General features: G+C 51.2%; 1 protein-coding gene across 7 annotated transcripts in view; it reads right to left on the bottom strand.

Moving 5' to 3' along the window:
• Nucleotides 1-3,571: 3,571 nt before the first annotated feature.
• ULK1 (unc-51 like autophagy activating kinase 1) overlaps nt 3,572-19,290 on the bottom strand; it is an 81,486-nt gene continuing 65,767 nt past the window's right edge. For 6 of the 7 annotated variants that reach the window (XM_037376763.1, XM_037376781.1, XM_037376755.1 and 3 more), the window contains 9 exons: nt 18,478-18,662; nt 17,529-17,644; nt 16,798-16,941; nt 14,040-14,227; nt 11,178-11,356; nt 10,938-11,056; nt 8,569-8,726; nt 8,215-8,350; nt 3,572-6,353 (listed from right to left, as the gene is read on the bottom strand). In XM_037376763.1, the coding sequence (XP_037232660.1) occupies nt 6,298-6,353; nt 8,215-8,350; nt 8,569-8,726; nt 10,938-11,056; nt 11,178-11,356; nt 14,040-14,227; nt 16,798-16,941; nt 17,529-17,644; nt 18,478-18,662 (1,281 nt within the window). In that variant the 3' untranslated portion in view covers nt 3,572-6,297. The remainder of the gene's footprint in view (nt 6,354-8,214; nt 8,351-8,568; nt 8,727-10,937; nt 11,057-11,177; nt 11,357-14,039; nt 14,228-16,797; nt 16,942-17,528; nt 17,645-18,477; nt 18,663-19,290) is intronic. The other variant, XM_037376773.1, reaches the window with a different exon arrangement.

Genomic DNA, 19,290 nt, shown 5'->3' on the forward strand with positions numbered 1-19,290 from the left:
GCGGGGCGGGAGGGGCGGGGCAGGCCCGGGGGGCGGGAGGGGCGGGGCAGGCCCGGGGGGCGGGGCCAGCACCCCCACAGTGCGCGAACTGCCGTGGGCCCCTCCCGTCGGTGCTGGGGCCCGCCGCGCAGCGCTGCTGGTGGCGGTGCCCTGCGCGGGGGAGCAGCGGCCGCCCTTCCCCTTCCCTTCCCTTCCCCTTCCTTCCCCACCTGCCTGTCACTCCCCACCGGGGCACAGTGACCGTGCCCCTGCCAGCGCCCTCCCGCACCCAGTGGGCACCGAGAAGCTGTGGCCACAAGGCCCATGAGCCACAGCCCTGTGAGCCGCGAGCCCCGCGAGCCAGAGCCTGGTGAGCCACGAGCCCACCGAGCCACAGCCCCGCAGAACGCAGCCCTGTGCGGCAGGCCCGGCGGTGTCTCCGGGACCACTCCTGCAGCAGGGGGCCATGCTGTGACAGCCAGCTGCTTAGCGGGGGGACCCACGGCCAGGGACCGCCGGCACCCCCGGGCACCAGTCCGGGCTCGCAAAGGGCAATGTGAGCAGCTCGGTTACCCTCTGCCACGCCAAGGGAAGGAGCCTGTGTTTGACATGAGCTGCTGAGGCTCATCCTGAGAAGCACGTTACTTCATGTGTTTTCTGACAGCATTCAAACCCCTTGCCAGGTTTCAGCTCCCAAGGCAGGGGTGGTTCCGACTCTGTTGTCCCCAAAAATGCTGGGTTTGTAACAGAAACATCCCAGGGAAGTTTGTATCCCTGCAAGATGTGCTGTTCCTTGCCCAGAGAACGGCAGCCACCGTCAGTGCTACGTCAATGGTAACACACTGAAATCAACCCGGCCACCAGCGTCCGACTGGGGAGCACCAGCACCTGCCCTGCGGGGCCCGATGCGCTCCCTGCAGCACAGCCCTCGCCATCCTGCGGGCAGGGCTGGGTGCCACCGTGCCGGGGGACAACGGCGACGTCCAGCGAAACTCTGCAAAGCCACAATGTGCAGTGAAGGAGTTAACTCCTCGTGAAATAAAATGAGCTAGAAGCGGAGTAATTCATCTTCCCATCACCTTGGCTCAACACCCACCCACCCGCTTCCACTCCCTTGACGTCACTAACTCACCGCTGATCTTTCAGAGCTGAATGGGCACGTTTTTTGCTGACGTACTTACCGAGAACTATATATAAAACACAGGAACAAAGCCAAAAGCCCTGTAAGAATTGCTTGGGTTTGTTTTCTCCTAGAATCAAACAGCAGCATCACGTCACAGTCAATATCTAGAAAGTTGTGCAATTTCCACCGGTGCTTTCAAACTGTGCAGGCCCTGTGGTTCAGCACTTTCAGAAGAGACTGTCAACCTCTGTTCTGCCCCCCCTGCCAGCGCACCCCCCTTGGCGCTGCTGCCCATGGAAGAGCCCCACGGGCTCTGCTGTGTGCTTTCTCCGTGTGTGTGATGCTCAGCTGCCCGGCTCTCGCTTGGCTGCAGGCTTTCCACCTGAGCCTTGAAACTTCTTCACAGGAAGCTTCAAAAGAATCCCCCTCCCTCACCCTCAGCATCAGAAACTTGTACGCATATATTCTTTACCACAATCCCACGCCGCAGGGAACACACACACACAAGGGTCTTCCACAAAAGGCGGCTTTATGTGCTTAAAAAAACAACACAAAAAACCCCCCAAAAAACCCCAAAACCCAAAGGCCTGAGGATGCTGAGCTGCCAGACTTGAAGCAATGCCAGCACCGTCAGTGAGTTAGCACTGAGCATGGCCGGGGGGCTGCTGGGGGCCACAGGCCAGGCCCCACCATGCGTCTCAGCCCACTGAAGCGCAGCTGGCTCAGTGCTCCCTGCTGTGGGTGCTGCCACAGGGGGGGCTCCGCAGGAACAGGGCAGCAGCCCCCCAGCACCGAGCCGGCGGCAGCGGCAGCAGCCGGATCCCATGCTGTCTGGCAGGCCCATCCTCATGGAGCGAACACGTGGTGCCCAGTTCCCCACGGTGGGAAAGGCAGGGGCAGGAAACTGAAGTTATAAACAGGGCCGAATGAAAAGAAACAATTCCAGCTGCAGTAAATTAAGATTTTGAAATAGGGTCTTACAAAACCACAACCCAGCCCTGTAACTGCACGGGGTGGTGTGGGGTCACACGGGGGCTGGTGGGCAGGACCGTCCCCAGGGACCTTCACGGCCAACGGTAACACACAGTCTAGCAAGGGGAGTTTCGGGAAGTATTCAGTGGAATTTCAGTATTGGGCCCCTGAAAGTTCATGCCTCTGCTGCTGAAGTCACTGTAAGAGCGGAAGGACTGGGCTAATTTATCCAGGGCCTCTCATGTCCCAAATGCCGAGCTTATCTTCCCATCCTAGAGCATTGCGATCCAGGCAGAGCAGGGACTGCGACCACCTGCCCTGCACCACCTGAAGTCCAGACCAATGCTCCCAGCCTGCTCCTCGTGCTTTTTGCCACGCTCAGTGACTTTTTGCATAGCCATGCCACAAAAGAATGCCAAGCCACGCACCATTCTTTCAGATAACAAAATGCAATGAGTACAAACATGTCAGGAAAACATTTAATCTTAATTAAAAATACCTGAACTGTATCACTATACGCACACTTCACCTGTAAGTACCTATCTTGTACTGCAACAAGCTTCCCAAGTATTGATTAAAAAACCGCTGGAGTTTAATATAATGCATAACTATTAGGTCTTGGAAAAACACCACCACGAACCTACACCCAGTGCTCACTCCACGCGGCCATCAGACACCCCTGCTCCAGCATGCCAAGTAATGAATAACTCCAACAGGCTGATCTTGCAAATACCGAAACACGGACGGAATTGAAGCATCCAACTGGATGGGAAGGTCCTGCTACCCCCTCATTTCTCACCACAGCAGCAGGAGAGCACAGCCAGGGAATAAGGACAGATGGACCAGTGACTACATCTCCCACCCAGAAACTGGCTCCAGCTTCTCCACTCAATTCAAAGGCTTCATGCGTGGCTTTAGGCGATGTCCCAACCTTCACCTCTGTGAAAAGGGGGCAGCGGCACTTCCGCACCTGAAAGTCAGGGCTGGTGAACCAAACGCATTAAGCAACTCACTCAGACGCTGCACTAACTGGATTTATAAAGTACTGAAAACAGGCCACTAACAATTTCAAATCAATTTTATTTTCTTAAATTGGTGTTGTACAATTTAAAGCCAAAAAAAAAGGTCACACAAACACAAATAAAAAATGTTGACAAAGTATCAAGCATTACCTTATAAAGACCATCATCATACACTCTCACAAACCTGAAGATACATGTTTATTAGACTGAGGTTTCTTGAAATCTATTTAAGACGCTAGACACACACGCTGCAACAGTAACAAAGCCATGACAATAGCAGGTGGACTACACTAGCAACTTCAATGATGGTGGGGGGTTGGCTTTTGGGGTGGTTTTTGTTGGTTTTTTGCATACCTTATTGTCTACAAAGCAATAAATATTTTTCACCAAAAAAGTTGGTTTCACGCTACATGCAGTTAGATAAAAAAGAAAGTCACCAAAGTGATGGCAAAATAAATCACCTGCCTGATTTTTCTTTTTTGTTCCCCCCCCCCCCCCCATTTTTGGATTTTTTTTTTTCCTGTGTTTTTTTGTAGCTTTTTTTTTTTTTTTTTAAATTCAAGCACAGTGGCTAAGTTTCAAGTATTGAGAGAAAACATATATATACACGTTTGTGTTTGTGTGTGTATCTATAGACATACACACACATACACACACATATCCTTGTATGTATATACACAAACACATACATATATATTGGTTGTAGTCTGTAAACCACGATTTTTTGGAGCAAGATATACTTGTATACATTGAATGTGGACGATTTTGAGACATTCAAGTAATTAAGTACAGCTGGAAGGTTAGTGCTGAGCTTGCCACACGCAGGGGTCCCCATGCCCGTGGCAGAGCCGTGGGTCTGGGGCTCGGCACCCTGCAGGAGGCTGCCGGCGCGTGGCTGGGGCTCGCTGGGAAGGTTCGGGGTGCGCAGCGGGTGTCGGTATTGCAGAGTCAGTCCTGGCTTAGCGCTTCCATGCTGCTGCCCGGCGCCCCGCTCCTGCCTGCAGCGTAGCCCTTAGCAGAACGGGTAGAAAGCAGCCTTTCGGAAGCAGTCTGGGTCTCCTCGGCATTTCTGTCCACAGGCTGGGGGGCTGGTTGGTTGGTTTTGTCTTTTTTTGTGTGTCTGTCTTTTTTTCCTAGGCACAAGCACAAATGGCCACAGAAGCAGCAGACTGCAAACGTATGATGTAACAGCGGCCCAATACTGAAGCATTTGTGAAAGCTATGCTTAAACTTCCTTGGTTGGGGCAACTGGGGAGTATTTTAAAAATTTCTTTATTGGCATTTGTGCTCTGTGATCAGAAATAGCCACGTTGCCAAAGATGATGACACCTCCAAAGTCAACTGAGTTGCTCCTGAAACCCTTGTAAAGTATCACACTGAACATGCCAATATTGAGAGAAAAAAAAAGCAATGAGGACTTAACCACCATGTGCAAAATATTTTGAAATCCCCAAAAACAAAGCCTGAGGTTTCAAGTTGCTTTCAAAGATACTTCTCTGCCCAGCGCTAACAAAATACTGCCATGACTGATAAATTAAGACACACACATGCGCACACAGACAGACGGAAAGGCAGCCAGCTATCCTCTCACACACATGCTCACAGCATCCGCAGCCTCACACAGAACTCTGGCCACTCGCACCCGCAGTCTCGTTTGGCTACAGTCTCCTTAAAAAGAAATGCTGAACATAAAACCGAACACTACAAGATTTCTTTATAAAAAAATGAAGCAGCAAATAAAACTTCTTAAAAAACGCATTTCCAATTGTAAGTGTGTAGGATATTAACGCCTGTTCTTGAGCTCTTAAAAAGCACGGAGCTTTATACTGACTGTCCTTAAGAGAACATTTAAATTAAAAAAAACCAAACCAAAAACAAAACCCTAAAACCCAAAACAAATCTTGGCTGCCAGACTGCAAGTCAGCTTCGCCTGGTGTGGAGGAGGAACAGCACAGACTCCGCAGTGCTTTTTGCCTCACACTCACAAGATACAGTACAGTTAAATACGTACAGTTACACACAAACCATATATATATATCAATATATATTCACCCTTAGGAATACATATCAATATACGCACACACGTAGTGCAATAAAACAACCAGGAAGCAAGGAAAGGAATAAAAAGGACAGCATTCCTAACAGTCGTGATGTTCCTGGGTTGTTGTGTGATGCAAAGTCAACTCCTCAAAGTTCCCATAGTGTGTAAAGTGCTCCTTTGATTCACAAAGCTAGTGTTCTTGGTTTCGGGGTGGGATGAGGGATCCAGGAAAGGGGTTTGCAAGCCAACAGCTGCAAGCAGGACAGCGCAGATGCTCCCTCCTGCCCGACACGTACTGGCGGGCCAAGCCGGGCAGCCGGCAGCCTTTCACGCCAGTCCCGCTGAGCTGGGCACCAGGGCAGGAACGAATCATTTTGGCTTCCGACAAGCACAGCAGCGTTACAATGCCTGTCCTGCTGCTTCCCGCGCGGAGGCCCTGTCCCTGTCGCTCACCTGGCCGGAGAGGGGCAGCCCACAGGGCAGCCATGGGCGCGGACCCCCCGGGCGGCCATGCACCCTCTACCTCGCGCCGGGCCTGTGAGTGGGAGCGACTCCAGCCACGTCCAGGCACAAGGGAGTGACTCCCCGCTCTCCGCTGTTCGGGAAGCACTCCAAGGCATAAACGCGTGTGGGGAGGGACAAAGAGAGGAAGGAGGGAGCCTCAGGCTGCCAGGAAGCTTGGAGATGTCCGGCTCTCAGCTGGGTGGGGGAAGTACATGGACTGGTCTTGATTTCTGAACGACAGCCTCCAACATTAACTGAAGCCAGCAGTTTCAGCACATCCATTGCCCGCAATGGACACAGCGCTGGAATACCCTGTTCTTAAGCAAGAGGGACAGGCAGCAGTCTCATCCTTCAAAGTGCTGGAAAGAAGCAGACTTCTATCCTTCATCCCCTCCGCCAACAGGGGAAACCTTTCCACACCGGCTCTGCCCTCACCCCAGCCCTCGGGCAGGGAAGCAGGTGTGCTTGCGGCAGTCACACAGCCCCACAGAGGAATCCCAGTCTGTGGAACAACTTCCCAAAATGTCAAAATACAAAACACTGAGCAGTTCATCCTCCACGTCTCCTACTGCCAAAATTGTTTCTCACCACAGCAGTAGGCCACTGGAAACAGTGATCCGCTGGGGCAAGGTGCGTGAAGAACGACGACGCTGACATCAGGCACAGAACCCTGACAGCAGAGCCGACAGCCTGCGCTCGATGCACAGTTTACCTGGGAGGGAAAAAAAACAACAACAAAAGGAATGGACTTCTCATATTCCTGGCAATACAAAGACTACTGGAACATGCTGGAGACTGCGGGCAGGAAGGCAGAACTTCAGCACATTCAAGAGCCTCTTGAGATGACCACCAGGTACTGATTCAGGCTGACCAGCACTGCGCTGGGAAGGGACAGGTCGAAGGGGTGAATAATTGAAGATCTAACAACGAAAACTGGGAGACAGCAGCTCTGGCAGAGGTATCAAGATGTTATAAACAACCATCGTCCAGTGGGAACAATTTATTCTCTTTTAGTTACTGGAGCGGCTTTTACCAGCGGGCAAGATGACTCAAGGTCTCCAATGCCATTTGTCATGGCTTACAGCTGAGACTCAGCCCAGCCCAGCAGGGTCAGTGCCAGATTCCCACTGTCTGAGCCCAAGACCCTCTCAAAAGCCACATGTTTGGTGGAATTAATTCCTCTCAGAGGAAGACATTGCTGTATTTCTAGGTTTATCATTTTACTTTTCAGGAGTAAGTAATCATATACCTGAGATCTAAAATGAAATGCATACTCACTACAGCCTACCAGAGAACAGCTCAATCGGGAAGCTGGAACACCGGGTAAAACAGGGAATATTGGGACATCAAGAGGGAAAAGGAATCTGTTAGATGCATTAACTGTATCTCTGGGCAAAAGATGTGATTTAGGTTTGGTAAGAAACAGCGCAATAGAAACTACTTAGTATTCCCTGCTCACTTAGTCCTCCAGTACCACACACTACCCACCAATCTCCCTCCGCTCTCCTTCAGTAAGCCTCACGTCAGCTGTGAAAGCTGGTGATAATTAGCTGGCTGATTGCCCCCGAGCCAGAAATCCCTTCTCTCATTACCTCTCCGAGAGCTCTGGCTACACAGATGACTAGAGCAGCCTGGCAGCGCTCTGGACACTGGCCCAAGGCAGGCAGGCGGTAGCTGCTGAGGGGGGAGGCACGTGCTGCCAGCTGTGGCCTCTCCCCACAGCTGCGGATGGCTGGCTTAGCCGGGGTGGCACAGAGCCCAGGCCAGCCGCACTGCTCCAGCAGGTGATGGCTGCCCCATGCCCCATCCCCTCTGCCCCCTCTGACAGGGTCAAGGAGGTGACTGCAGGGCACCTTCACTCCACCTGGGGCTGGCGGAGCTGGCAGCAGCGGGGAGCAACACCCCTCTCGACAAAGGGAGAGCAGGAGAGAGGAGACAGCTGGGAGCAGCAGGCAGAGGGGCTCCATCTGTCCCGGGGACGGGAAGCCAAATGATGGCAAGTAGGCAAGAGTTCAGCTTTCACTGCTACAGCAAGCACTTGCTGGTGAGAGAAATATTTGTCTGCTGCCTTCTCGGCCTGGCCTGAGGCGGGGGCACCAGAGAGGCGAGCAGTCCTGTTTCAAAAGATGCGCTGGAAGGAGCCTTCGCTGTGCTGATCGGCCATCTCTGCCCAACAGCTGCTGCGGTTTCACGTTCCCAAGCGAACTGCGCAGTCAGAGGGATGGTGCTGGCTGGAAACCAAGTCCAGGCCCCTGCTGTTGCCCAACCACTTCCTTCAGCGAGTTCTTTCACGCATCAAAAGCTCCAACAAAGCCCTGGCAATCGCTCCGCACGGAAAGATCTCAAAATATGGCTCAGAACACAGACCTAAAATTCTAACAGCCTTCCTGCTGGGAAAGCAGGAGGCCAGGCTGTGAGGAGCTGCAACAAGCTCAGAAGTCTCTGCTATGTCCACCAAGATGTAGCCAAAGGAACAAAGGATGCTGGGTACTGAAATTCCTGAGCCACGCAGCCCAAGACCCACATGTTCTAGCGGGAGGGAAAAAAACCAAAAAAAGTCACCGAACACTCACATTTATTGATGTTTTCTATGTCGCCCTGTTCAGTGATGATGTTCAGGAGCCCCTCCATCAGCAGCAGAGCCTTGTGGTACCTCTGTGCGCAGTCCTCTCTGTGGTGGAACATCTCATCCAGGGCTGCAGACTGCACCTGCAGGTAACAACCCCATGCCAAGAGGTTACTCCTGGACCAGACCCAGCTTTCCCAGCACGGCCCCCTCAGCTGCATCAACACCTCCTTCACCCAGCCTCCAGAGGCTGCACACAGCATCCTGAGTCAAACCACCTGCTAAGGCTCCTAGTAGGAACCGCTAGCGCCTGGCACTTGCCCCATGCTAACCCTGCTCCCAGGCACTCTATGGTCATTACCATTTGCACAGCATAGCTGAAGATGAGCTTCTCTGCGGTGATGCTGTTGATCCGATCCATGAGTTTCTGTTTGTCCAAGAAGAACCTCTGGAGTCTCATGTTGAGGCAGTGGCAGGATGATACACTGGATTTATAAAGCTCATTCAGCTTCTTCACAACTAGAGTAAAGGAAAGAAATCCTTCAGGTGCTACTTCTAGTTCTCCCTATGCCTCCCCAGTCTCCATGCACAGGACTCCAAGTGAGTAACTTCAAGACGACAGGGTTACATTAAAGCCAAAAGACTAGCAGCGAGGTACTTGCTGCACCAACAGGGTCTTTTTCCATTTCTCTGTCACCTTCACCAGTTATAAGCCTGCACGTGGCAACACCTACACGTATACCTAGTTCACCAGGTCTATTTTGATTTCCTTCAGTTGTCACAAGGCAGAGAGCACTTTGCACCATGCAAGATGTCTCACTCGCCACCAGAAGCAACAGACGCGCCAGATACAAAGCTTCTGCTACTTGATGGGTGACGACGTGCTGTGAAGAAGTACGTGACTTGCATGGGGTAGCTGTTGGAGCCGGGTGTGGATGAGCAGCACTGACTAAGCAAGGGAATCTCTCTTGGGACTCTGCTGTCCCAGAAAGAAAAAGACACTGATGCCTGTGAAAGGCCATCTCCCTCCCTGAACCGCGGCAGCTCCTGTGGAAAGGCTGTGAGACAGACAATCAGGAACCCAATATGATTCTGAGCAATTAAATAACAATTTAAAACAGCAAGCAACACCACAGGCTTGAGTCTCCCTAGCTGCAAGGCATGATCTACGCAAAGTACTGAATACAAACTCCTGCCAACACGTGATGAGTATTAGCTGCTACACGCACCTCTGAAAATCCCCGCGCTGCATGATTTGTTCCTGGGGGATGCAAATTAACCCATACCACGAACCAGCCTCTCTCAGCTACCACGCAGAGGGGCAACCCCACATGGCAGCCAGGCCAACTAAATCTAGCTGTCCCAGGCAGAGATAAGAGAGCAGAGCCAGAGAAGAGACTGCCTCCAGGAAGAAAGGCTGCCATCTGAGAAAAGGATGCACAAGAGGCACAAAACCATAACCCTGTCATGACCAAACCGTCAGATCACCCTTGCTCAGAAGGAATTTGAGAGGGAGTGGGAACCCCAAAGCTTGTGGGTCACATCAGGAGGGCAAAATGAAAAGCTCCATGAGAAGACAGTCAAGAGAGACTATTTAAAAACCAAAACAACAAATACAGCAATACCCTCTTCCATGGAACTAAATCAGAGTTCTCAGCTGTCCCCAAATTATCAGGAAAAAGAGGATGGCTGTGGGTAGGGACCCTGCCTGGCACACACCACCCAAGGACACTCCAGGGCAGTGTCTTCTTGTGCTTCCCTGCTTTTTCCACATGCATGGGACACAAGTACCTGGAAAACCCTTCTGTCCCTGCTGTGCCCTGAAAAACCCCAAGGGAGCAGTATTTTGTGGGGAGAGAGACAAGGAAGACAACCTTGCCCAACTCCCACATACGGAAGGACAGATTACACTACAAATCTAGAAGTTGCAATCTGCCCTGAAAAGGAATAATTTATTTGGGTCAGGCCAACTTCCCTGTTAGCCTGAACTTGGGCCAGATACGTAGCTACACCCGTGTATGTTGCTCTGTACTGTCTGCTACAATGTATGTGTGCTCACTGTATTTAGCTTTGATTTTTCACATGCCACCCCAAGGCAGGATGAGCACTTTCAAAGGCTAAGCTCTTGGGTAAGGTGGCCAGTGGGTCAAGTACTTCAAGGGCTTCAAAAAGCTCCCTCAGTAATATTACAATGGTAGTTTTGAAGTTGTTTTTTCTAATCACTGAACCACATCGAGCTTGCATCACAAGCCAGCCAGTCAGATGCAAATGCAAGGCCGTAACACCAGCAAAGGAGTGACGCTGGCATTACCAGTATTTTACTTCCTGTGTTTTTGCTTCACTTGAAAAATCATCACTGCCAAGACAGGTCTCCATTTGCCAAGTAAGCACTCCCTAGGACATGCACTGTGTAATTAAGCTGGACTGACGTCCAGTACAAACAAGCACCTGAGACAGATGTACAAGGAATCAGATAAGATACCCTCCCCTCTCACTGACCAGCGCTGAAGATTCTCACCAGGACACGAGCGAGAGCTTTGAGACACTAAGTCAATGTGAAGAAAGGAACATTCCCCTCAGTGCAAATCAAAAAGATGGGGCTGTGCAAGGGGACAGGAAGAAATGAGCCCCTGGGCATGCCGGTGGGGACTCGCCCTCACTCACACCCATCCATACCCCTTGCCACACTTTTTAATACTCCCATTCCAGGTGAGCCCAGCAGCTCCTTACCTTGCTTGACGGTGGAGGAGAGGCACAGCTTGCCAGCTTTGATCTGCTCTATGGCCATCTGCAGCCCCGAGGACAGAAGCTCCGCTACTTTCAGGTACAGCACGAGCTGCTCCGCGTAGCTGCAACGAAAGTACATTGCAACGCCCTGGGATGGAAGGCGGTTTAAGCGCCCTGAAGGATGTGGCGGGGGGAGCGAGGGAGGGTTTGGGGGCTGGGCGGCTGGCCCCTGTCCATACATACCTCCACTCCCGGCTGAGAAGGCTGATCTGGTCGGCCACCACACTCTCCTGGAGCTGGTACTCTGATGCCACGGAACCGCTCATCTCGCTGGAGCTGCCTTTAAGGGCGGCAATTTCCATCACATAGTGGACAAAGGCGAGCGTGAAGCGGAGGCTGCGCAGGATGTCAGTGTGCTCTTGCTGTTGAAGGGATGCCAGGGCAGGGGTTATGGAGGAAAAGCTGGCGTGCCAGGGCGGGCTGCTCACCTAGAGCCGTGCCAGCAACCCAGCCCAGCTTACAGAAAGAACACTTGAGCCCCAACCTCCCCCCCCACCTCTGCTTTGGGCAGGGGCAGCCAGACTCGGCCCCCAGCCTGCACACTGCACCAGCTCCCTCTCTACAGGGACAGCAGCAGGCAACAGCCCCGGGCCAGGCATTTCCAGGCAGGTGGTGAGACTTGCTCCAGAATTAGAAGCCCCCTTCCCAAGGAGGATCCCAGCTCCAGCCAGGAAGGGGAGAGACCATTTGCACCAGGGGCTCAGCACTGGTTCCCACCACAGCAGTGCTGGTACAAAACTGAAACGGGGCGTAGATTTCATGAGAATCACTGCCTCCCACACCACAGAAATCTGTGGAGCAAGCGTGTCCCACCCTAGAGCCCAACCCTCAGCCCCTGGCCCTTACATCCTCCCCGTTCAGTGCAGCGAGCCCCGCGGGAGGCCCCTGAAGAGCGAGCAAGGACAAGCTTCTGTCTGGTGTCCAGCTAGTGAGGGAAGGGAAGTGAGGGAGCCTCTCACTTGAAGGTCAACATTCGTTTCAAAGTAGTTTTTCCTCTGCTGTTACAGACCAAAGGGGATTATCCCATTCTGGGAAGCTGCATTGCTTAAGTCGCTGCAAGCACTTCTGGGAAGTCGGTATTTGTGGAAGAGCTGGATGTTTGTGTGTCTGCAAAGTGAACTGCTGCCTGGATCAGATGCAACCCCACTGTTTGTACTCTCCTCTGCAGAGAAGTGGCTAACCTGCTTAATCTTCAAATAGTCAGTGGCTCAGTTCTCTCAAAGGGGGCTGGTAAGGATGTTCCTACATGAATTTATCAAAAAACCCCATGCTCAAGTTCTGCAAGCTTTTGGTTTTCACTCACTAGCTCAGACACTTGGCCGCTAAGGCAGCTTTGACTATCTCAAACACAAATCTCTCCTCCCACTATCTTGCTATCTGGACAGTCCAGTACAGTAAGGAACTGTTATCTCCACCTTCCTTTATTTTCTTTAAAAGCAGAGGAGGAACTTGGAGATTAAGTAATTGCCAAGTCATACAAGAAGTTTGTGGCAGAGCAGGAAACCACTGAGAACTTGCAGGTCTCAGCCTGGTATCTCTAACCAATGCACAATCCTTCCCCTCTGCTTATACAGTCAGCTTCTGTTAATTATGCTGACATTCGTGGCCTCATTTGGCGTTACAAAAGCCTTTCCTTCTGTAGCCATCTCTGTATGGTGTTTTTAAAGCACTGCAAAAGAAACTAAAATGTAGCCTTCTATTTGCCTTGTCTGCATGTAAAGAAACTTTTAGAAAAGATGGAAGAACCACCCGCCTCAGTGCAACAGCTTTGCTCAAGATGAACAAGGGTGCTCACACAGTAACCTTTCAATGCCCTGAAAGTATCAGCAGAAATCAGAAAATCCACCAGGTTTGCATTCTGGCCAGCTCCGCAGAGCACAAAGGGGTCTTGAAATATGGTGTAAAGGTTTTGTGACATGCAAACGATTACTGCACTCTGCAGAAATGATGATCGAACCCAAACGACTCATTACAGACATAGAAGCGGAGTGCTATTAACAAGATCAAGTTGATGCCTCCTTAGGACATTCTCTTCAGACCAGTGTCTGAAGTGGTGGCAGCTGTCAGGGCCCCATAATTCTGGGACCTTACACAGGTAGGATGCTCAGTTAAACTCACTACTATTGTGACACATCAACACTGAAAGTCCTAGCCCTGTGGCTCTGCAGGTAATTAAGCAAGCAAATGCAATTCAATGCATAATTGACAAAAACCCCAAGCTAAATAAAACCTGAAGCAGAAGAGCAAACCCACATCCTTAAAACAATGTATGCTTATCTCTGTGGTCATCTAGGAGGTTTTAGCAACACCAGCAAAATTCAGATACAAAGAGCCTTCCCCAGTCCCAGACAGCCCAAAGAGGTATCACGAGCAGAGCTGAAGCCGTGACTGAATCTGCAAATGGGCAGCCTGACCTACATTTCAAATGTATCTCAGCTACAGAAGCATTTGCTCTGCTTCAGCCCACCCCCAGCCTGCCGAGAAGGGAAGCCTGGCAGCCTTTCAGGCTGACAATCTGGTTCAGCCGTTCTGGTGCAGAACGTGGTGTCCCCCCACTCCCATTAGCAGCACAAGTGTCAGGTTTGCTTTCTTCCAGATCCTTCCAGCAGAAGCCGTATCACTGCCTGCCCCGCCGGTGCATGCAGCAGGCAGTCATTTGATACACTAAGCTACCTGCACTCTCCAGTCAGCTATCACTGATATGTTGAGCCTTTTAAAAGGGAAAAGGCCCAAAAGTTTTCTTCAGAAGCTGTTAATTCAGAATGCATTGGATAACCGCTACTTCCGACTTGCAATTTCGGCTTTAGAAATGGTGAATTTTAACCCCTGTCACGGCCTGTCTCAGGGACTGAAGCTCAAGAGTCACGCTGCCAAACATGCCCTGGGCTTTCTGAGCACTGCACCGGCCTTCTCTCTTGAAACCAGTTTGCAGCATCTTTGGAAGCAACCCCCTTGGCTGCAAACATGGAGCCACCCGACCTCTGGACTGGCTTTACATGTATTCCCCCATCCTTTGCCCCTACCAAGCCCTTGGGATGTACCCACCTCCATGAGTGTCTCCTCGGGCAGCTCTGGTGCCTCAAACGTAACAGCACCTTCCAGGTTGGCGGTGATAGGATCAGCAAAAGCATACCGGAGACTTGAGGGGCCTTCCACAGCATCCCCGCCAGCCCCCACTGCCAGGTGCCTGCCGGTGAATGAGCCTCCCGAACTGAGAGAGCTGGAAGACCCCACTGAGAAGAAAAATAGGCAAAGGAATTACTGAAGGTATTAATAGCAGGCCAGGTATTCCTCGCCCAGCAGAGGAGACAATCCTGTAGGATCCAGGATCCTGGATCTGATAGGAGCCAGCAACAGGTACTTTGGAGGAAGATGCAGGGACTCTTGATGCAGAATAACCATTCCCCAATGTAAGCTCCTTAGCAACTCAGGTAGACCAGCTTACAAGCTCAAGCAGATTTCATGCACCTTCCAGAATGTCCATCATTTATGGAGACAATTCAGAAGTACTCTTTGTTTCTTGTTTGTCCAAACCCTTTCTGAATCCTGCTATAATTTCTTGGCCTGACTCTTATTGTACCCCACCACAGCCAACTTCCCCATCATGGATCAGCATGGCTTGAACCCTGGTTCCCTACCTTTTACACTATCACTATCACTGAATAAGCACCTCTGGTAAATGAGGTTTTTATCATTGTTTTAAAACAGAAGCTGCTTACACGCAAACTGGGCGAACCGCCCACTACGTGCCCTGCACTTCTGCTTCTCCCTCTTTAGGAACAGGTGGCTGGGCAGAGAGTAAGTTGACTTCAGCTGAGTTAAGACTCTAACCTCAGGATTCAGGAGACCCTGTAAACACAGTGTCCATCGGACAGTTCCCTCACCATCATCTTTTCCCCTTCCTGACCACTGAATCCACCCTAAAAGCACACTGCACATAGAAGATGGACACTTCAAAAGGAGTTACTGTCTCAGGGTAGGGCTTCATATCCCCTGACACACTGCCACAGAGGGGTATATTCCGTCTGACAGCGGGATGAAATACCAGCTACAAAACTTTGCTAATTCTACCAAGGAGATACTCTCCACTATCACTGATGGTTTGGAGGGAGATGTTCCTCTTCTACCCACAAATTCAATTTCCTGCCCTACCCTGCCTTCAAAGGGTTCAGCAATGTAATAATGCACAACTGATCTGCAGAGAGGCACAGTCTCCTCTCCTCCCAAAGCTCTCTCCCTGCTGGCAGCTATGCTTCAGAGCTAAGTGGACCATCAAAGACTGGCAGAGTATTTCCAGATCTTTCAGAGAGAGGCAAGGACCAACAATATCACATTCTGGATATCCTGTAACTCCAAGAGGCTGTTTGCAGAAATTGTTACTGTGACTCACGAAAAGGTTCTCCTTTAATGTCTATCAAGTGACCTTACTCACGGCTTGTCCAAGCACTTGAGTGCAGAGTTTCAGCTTGCCAAGCCCCCCTTTTCACCATTCACTCTGTGCATTAACTGTAGCATAAGGAGTTAGGCACAGGCCTCATAAACAAAGCTTGTCAAGCAGCACTGCTTTGACCACCTTGACCTAATGCTCTGTATGTGTTGTAGGTTCACTATTCAGCAACCCTCTCTCCCAGGCATCCCATCTAAGAACTTGACTGTTCAGCAGATGCTTAAGCATCCAAGTATCAACCTGCTAAAATAAAAAATGGTGCTTGGATCTGCTTCCGAATTGCTATTATCCCCGCAAAAGCAATGCAGGACGTCTGAATTCTCTACCCATAACACTGCAGCAGTAGCTAGCGGCTGCAGCCAGGGTAGTAACCCCACTGTGCTACAGGCCTGTCAGACACTTTGTAAGAGTCTCTGCTCTACAGAGCTTACCCTCTAAATAGAGGAGACAAAGAAAGGATTACGGTCCCCACTTCCCAGACAATCAAGGATGTGAGTGGTTTTAGTTACGACGGAAATGCAAGCTATACCCAGGAACTAAGCCCACGCATCCCCCCCATCCCAGTCAAGCAGCTTGTTTGTGGTTACATCAAACCCTTCCCTGCAATAATTAAGAACAACAGAGCTGACTACATTCAGATCAGGAACAGCTGAGGACCCAAACAGCCAAAAATGCAAATAAAAACGTCCAAGTACTTTCTTAAACTGAACATAGACTCCGGCTAACAGACACACCATCCCAAAAGGGCCAATTACCACAGCCTCAGCTGCTGGCTGATGAGGCTGGAGCACTGGCATCATTAAAGAAGTATCTGTCAAGCAGGAGTGCACTTCCCCATCTCCTACTTAAGCAGCTCAGAACATCAGTAACACCACAACAATTGTGCATACAGAGCCATCCTGGCCCTTTCCTAGTGGTACTGGTGCACTGGAATTGTTGGGCATGGATGGTCACGCTCATCTTTTACAGCTCATCCAAAACCCATGGGAAAACCATCAGAACACGACACCATCCTTGCATTTGTTGACCTCTCAGCAACAGTGGGTCTGTGAACAGCTGCAGCGTTACTCCCAAAGCAGAGAGCAATGAAGTAGAAGAAAAGTTTGCCTGTCTCTTCCAGTACTGGAAAACCACTGTCTGGCACGAGTCCTTGTGCCAGTGCAAACAGTTATGAGCAATAACGGGGGTTGGCAGGAGCCAGCACGAGAACCTCAAAGGCATTTAGACCAGCTGAGCTCTGCGGGCTGCTCTGAGCAGCCCTCTGCCTCCACCAGTGTTCAGCAGCAAGGAATTCAACTCATCGCTCTGCCCCCAGGCATTCCCACTGGAACAGGCAGGTAGGTATCAGCCCTTTACCTGAAAACATCCTGGTCCTCGTGGTCTGTGGGGGGGTTGTTCCACTGGGAGGGGATCCGACAGTAAAAATCACTGGGGATGGGCTGGCAGAGCCCCCAGCCCGGGCACCAGAGTGCAGGGTCCCTCCGTAAGCACCTGAGGGAGCTGGGGAGACAGTTGAAAGGTGCAGACTGGCATTACAGGAAAGTTACTCAGCGCATGGTGTGCCTCACCCAGCAGTTTGTGTTCCTGCAGACTCTCTTGGGAGATGGTGCTTACCGGCACAGGCTCGCACTCCCTTTGGAGGTGTCCCCCGCGAACACGAGCAGGCCAGGCTGGCATGGGCTACAGGTCACCAGCCTGGGCAGGGACACACATTGCTGCAGCTGTTCTCCCCGCCTCGCTTCCCAACCTGCAAGCCCAGGAAGACCCACCCTTGCCGAGTCATTCATATTCGAGCTGCCTGGCAGAAAGTCCCCACCTCCACGTTATCACGTTCAGAAGGGGTCAAAAGAGGAAGCCTTGCCTACACAAATCACACCACTAGCCAGCAATTACACAGCATGCGTAGCCCGCAGACCTCCGAGCGCTCCGCAAAGGAAAGCAAACATGGTTACGCTCCTCACACATGGCAGTCACTTCCTTTGCCAAACGCCATTGGAAAAGCAGCCTCCCATTGTAGAGGGCAAGTAGGCAAGCTGCTCGCCCCAGCCCAGGACATCCTGCTAGATCTGCCCAGCATTCCCACCTACCTGCAATTTCCATTGGCTTCTCATTGTTCAGGCTGTCGTTGCTGCCAGCTTCTGAGATCTGTGCCCCAAAGGCTGCCTTCAGAAGCAGGTCAGTGAGCCTGCCTGTGCTGAGAGACCTAAAAAAAGGACATATAACATGATGCAGCCAGTCAACAGATGCAAGGTTTCAGCTAACTTCCACGTCAGGCTGTGCCACGACTGGTCCACAGCCACTTAACACTACACAGTGAACAGTCTGGGGTTGAAGTAACCACTCTTCCTCTTTTAACAGAGCATCTGAAGCACCTCCTGCCACTTGTAAGGAAGCGTACAACTACTAACTGCAGTAATGCAAGTATGACACAATGTTATTACAATACCATTTTTCTTTGGTGGAAGTATGGAAATTAGTATCAGAGGACTCCTCCAGATCACTGGAGAAAGCCGCAGCCTGCAGAGAGGCATGTAAGAAAAACCTAACACTAACACTGGAGTGACTCGATCCTGCAATGCTCGTGACAGTCAGCACGTGGCTTTCAAACAGAACTTCGCGCTGAAGGCCTGTGCCCACTGTTGGATGGACAAGGAACACCCGTAACACCCTCTCATCCATGACAGGCACAGGCTCCACCAACAGCAAGGCGCGCATCTGTGTAATTGCAGGGAATCTGGCCTAAGGACAAAATCCTGCATCCCCCCCAACTTGATGAAACCATGGACACTATAAACAGACTGTGAAGCTGCAGACAACCTTTCACTTTATAGAATCTAGGCCATGGACTGCCCCTGTAGAGGAAGACTTAAAACATTTGTACCGTATCTGCCTGCAGTCCAAGGGTGCTAGCAGGTAACTACAGAAGGGTTACAGATGCTACCTTACACCTTCAGTGTTAGCCGGGGTCTGGAATCTGCCCCACCTGTCCTGTGTTAGGGAACAAAGCGCCACTGTGTAAAGCAGACTATAGCTCACCTGCCCTTGATCTCTTCCACAGGCCTCAATCCCAAGCCAGTTTGCTGGCAGTGGAAATGCCCCATCTCCTTCAGGTCTGGCAAGGTCTTGTTCCGTGTTGGAGCCACCATCACCCCCTGATGGGCCAAGAGAGTGAGGAGATTCTGGGAACTTGGGGTTTTGGGAAACTCAAACGGGGACACAGCCTAAGAAGAACAGAAAAAGCAGAGATCTGCCTTTAAAATGAAGGAGGAAGGCTCCTCTTGCCCCCCTGACTTATTTATCAAAAATAAATGGTATGCTTAACAGCCTGCCTGAAATAAAGAGGTAGAAATCCCACCCCACGCCGTTACTTGTCCTAAATCCCAGAAAAACTGAAACAAAAGGACAAAAAACTGCTGAAAATTTTAGCAGCTTAACATAAGCAGAGAAAAAGCTGTCAGTGTGCCAGCTTCGTATGAGACACGAGGCTGTTTTGCCTGCTCCACCGTCTGCCGTCTCTGCTGGGGATTCCTACCGGACACACACCTGCGTCACAAGCTGAACGGTGTGAGCAAAGCAGCCCAGGCACCGCCAGTCACTGATGTGCTTCTGCCTCATCGGGGCAGCTCCTTTCCATCATCCGTTTAAAACCCTGGGCTCAGCTCAGATGGCAGACACTGCTGCCAACTGAGATCTGTCCACTGAGAACCAGGGCACTAACCCATTTCACACAGATCACTAAACAGCCCCCAACGAAAAGCAAACAAGTGGTGAGAAATCCAGGTCGCAGTTGCCTGATCACGCAGCACTTCATCCCCAAATAACCCAACAGGTCAGGCTGCGAGAAACCCA

This window comes from Falco rusticolus, chromosome 1 (assembly GCF_015220075.1).
Source record: "Falco rusticolus isolate bFalRus1 chromosome 1, bFalRus1.pri, whole genome shotgun sequence".
Taxonomy (NCBI): domain Eukaryota; kingdom Metazoa; phylum Chordata; class Aves; order Falconiformes; family Falconidae; genus Falco; species Falco rusticolus.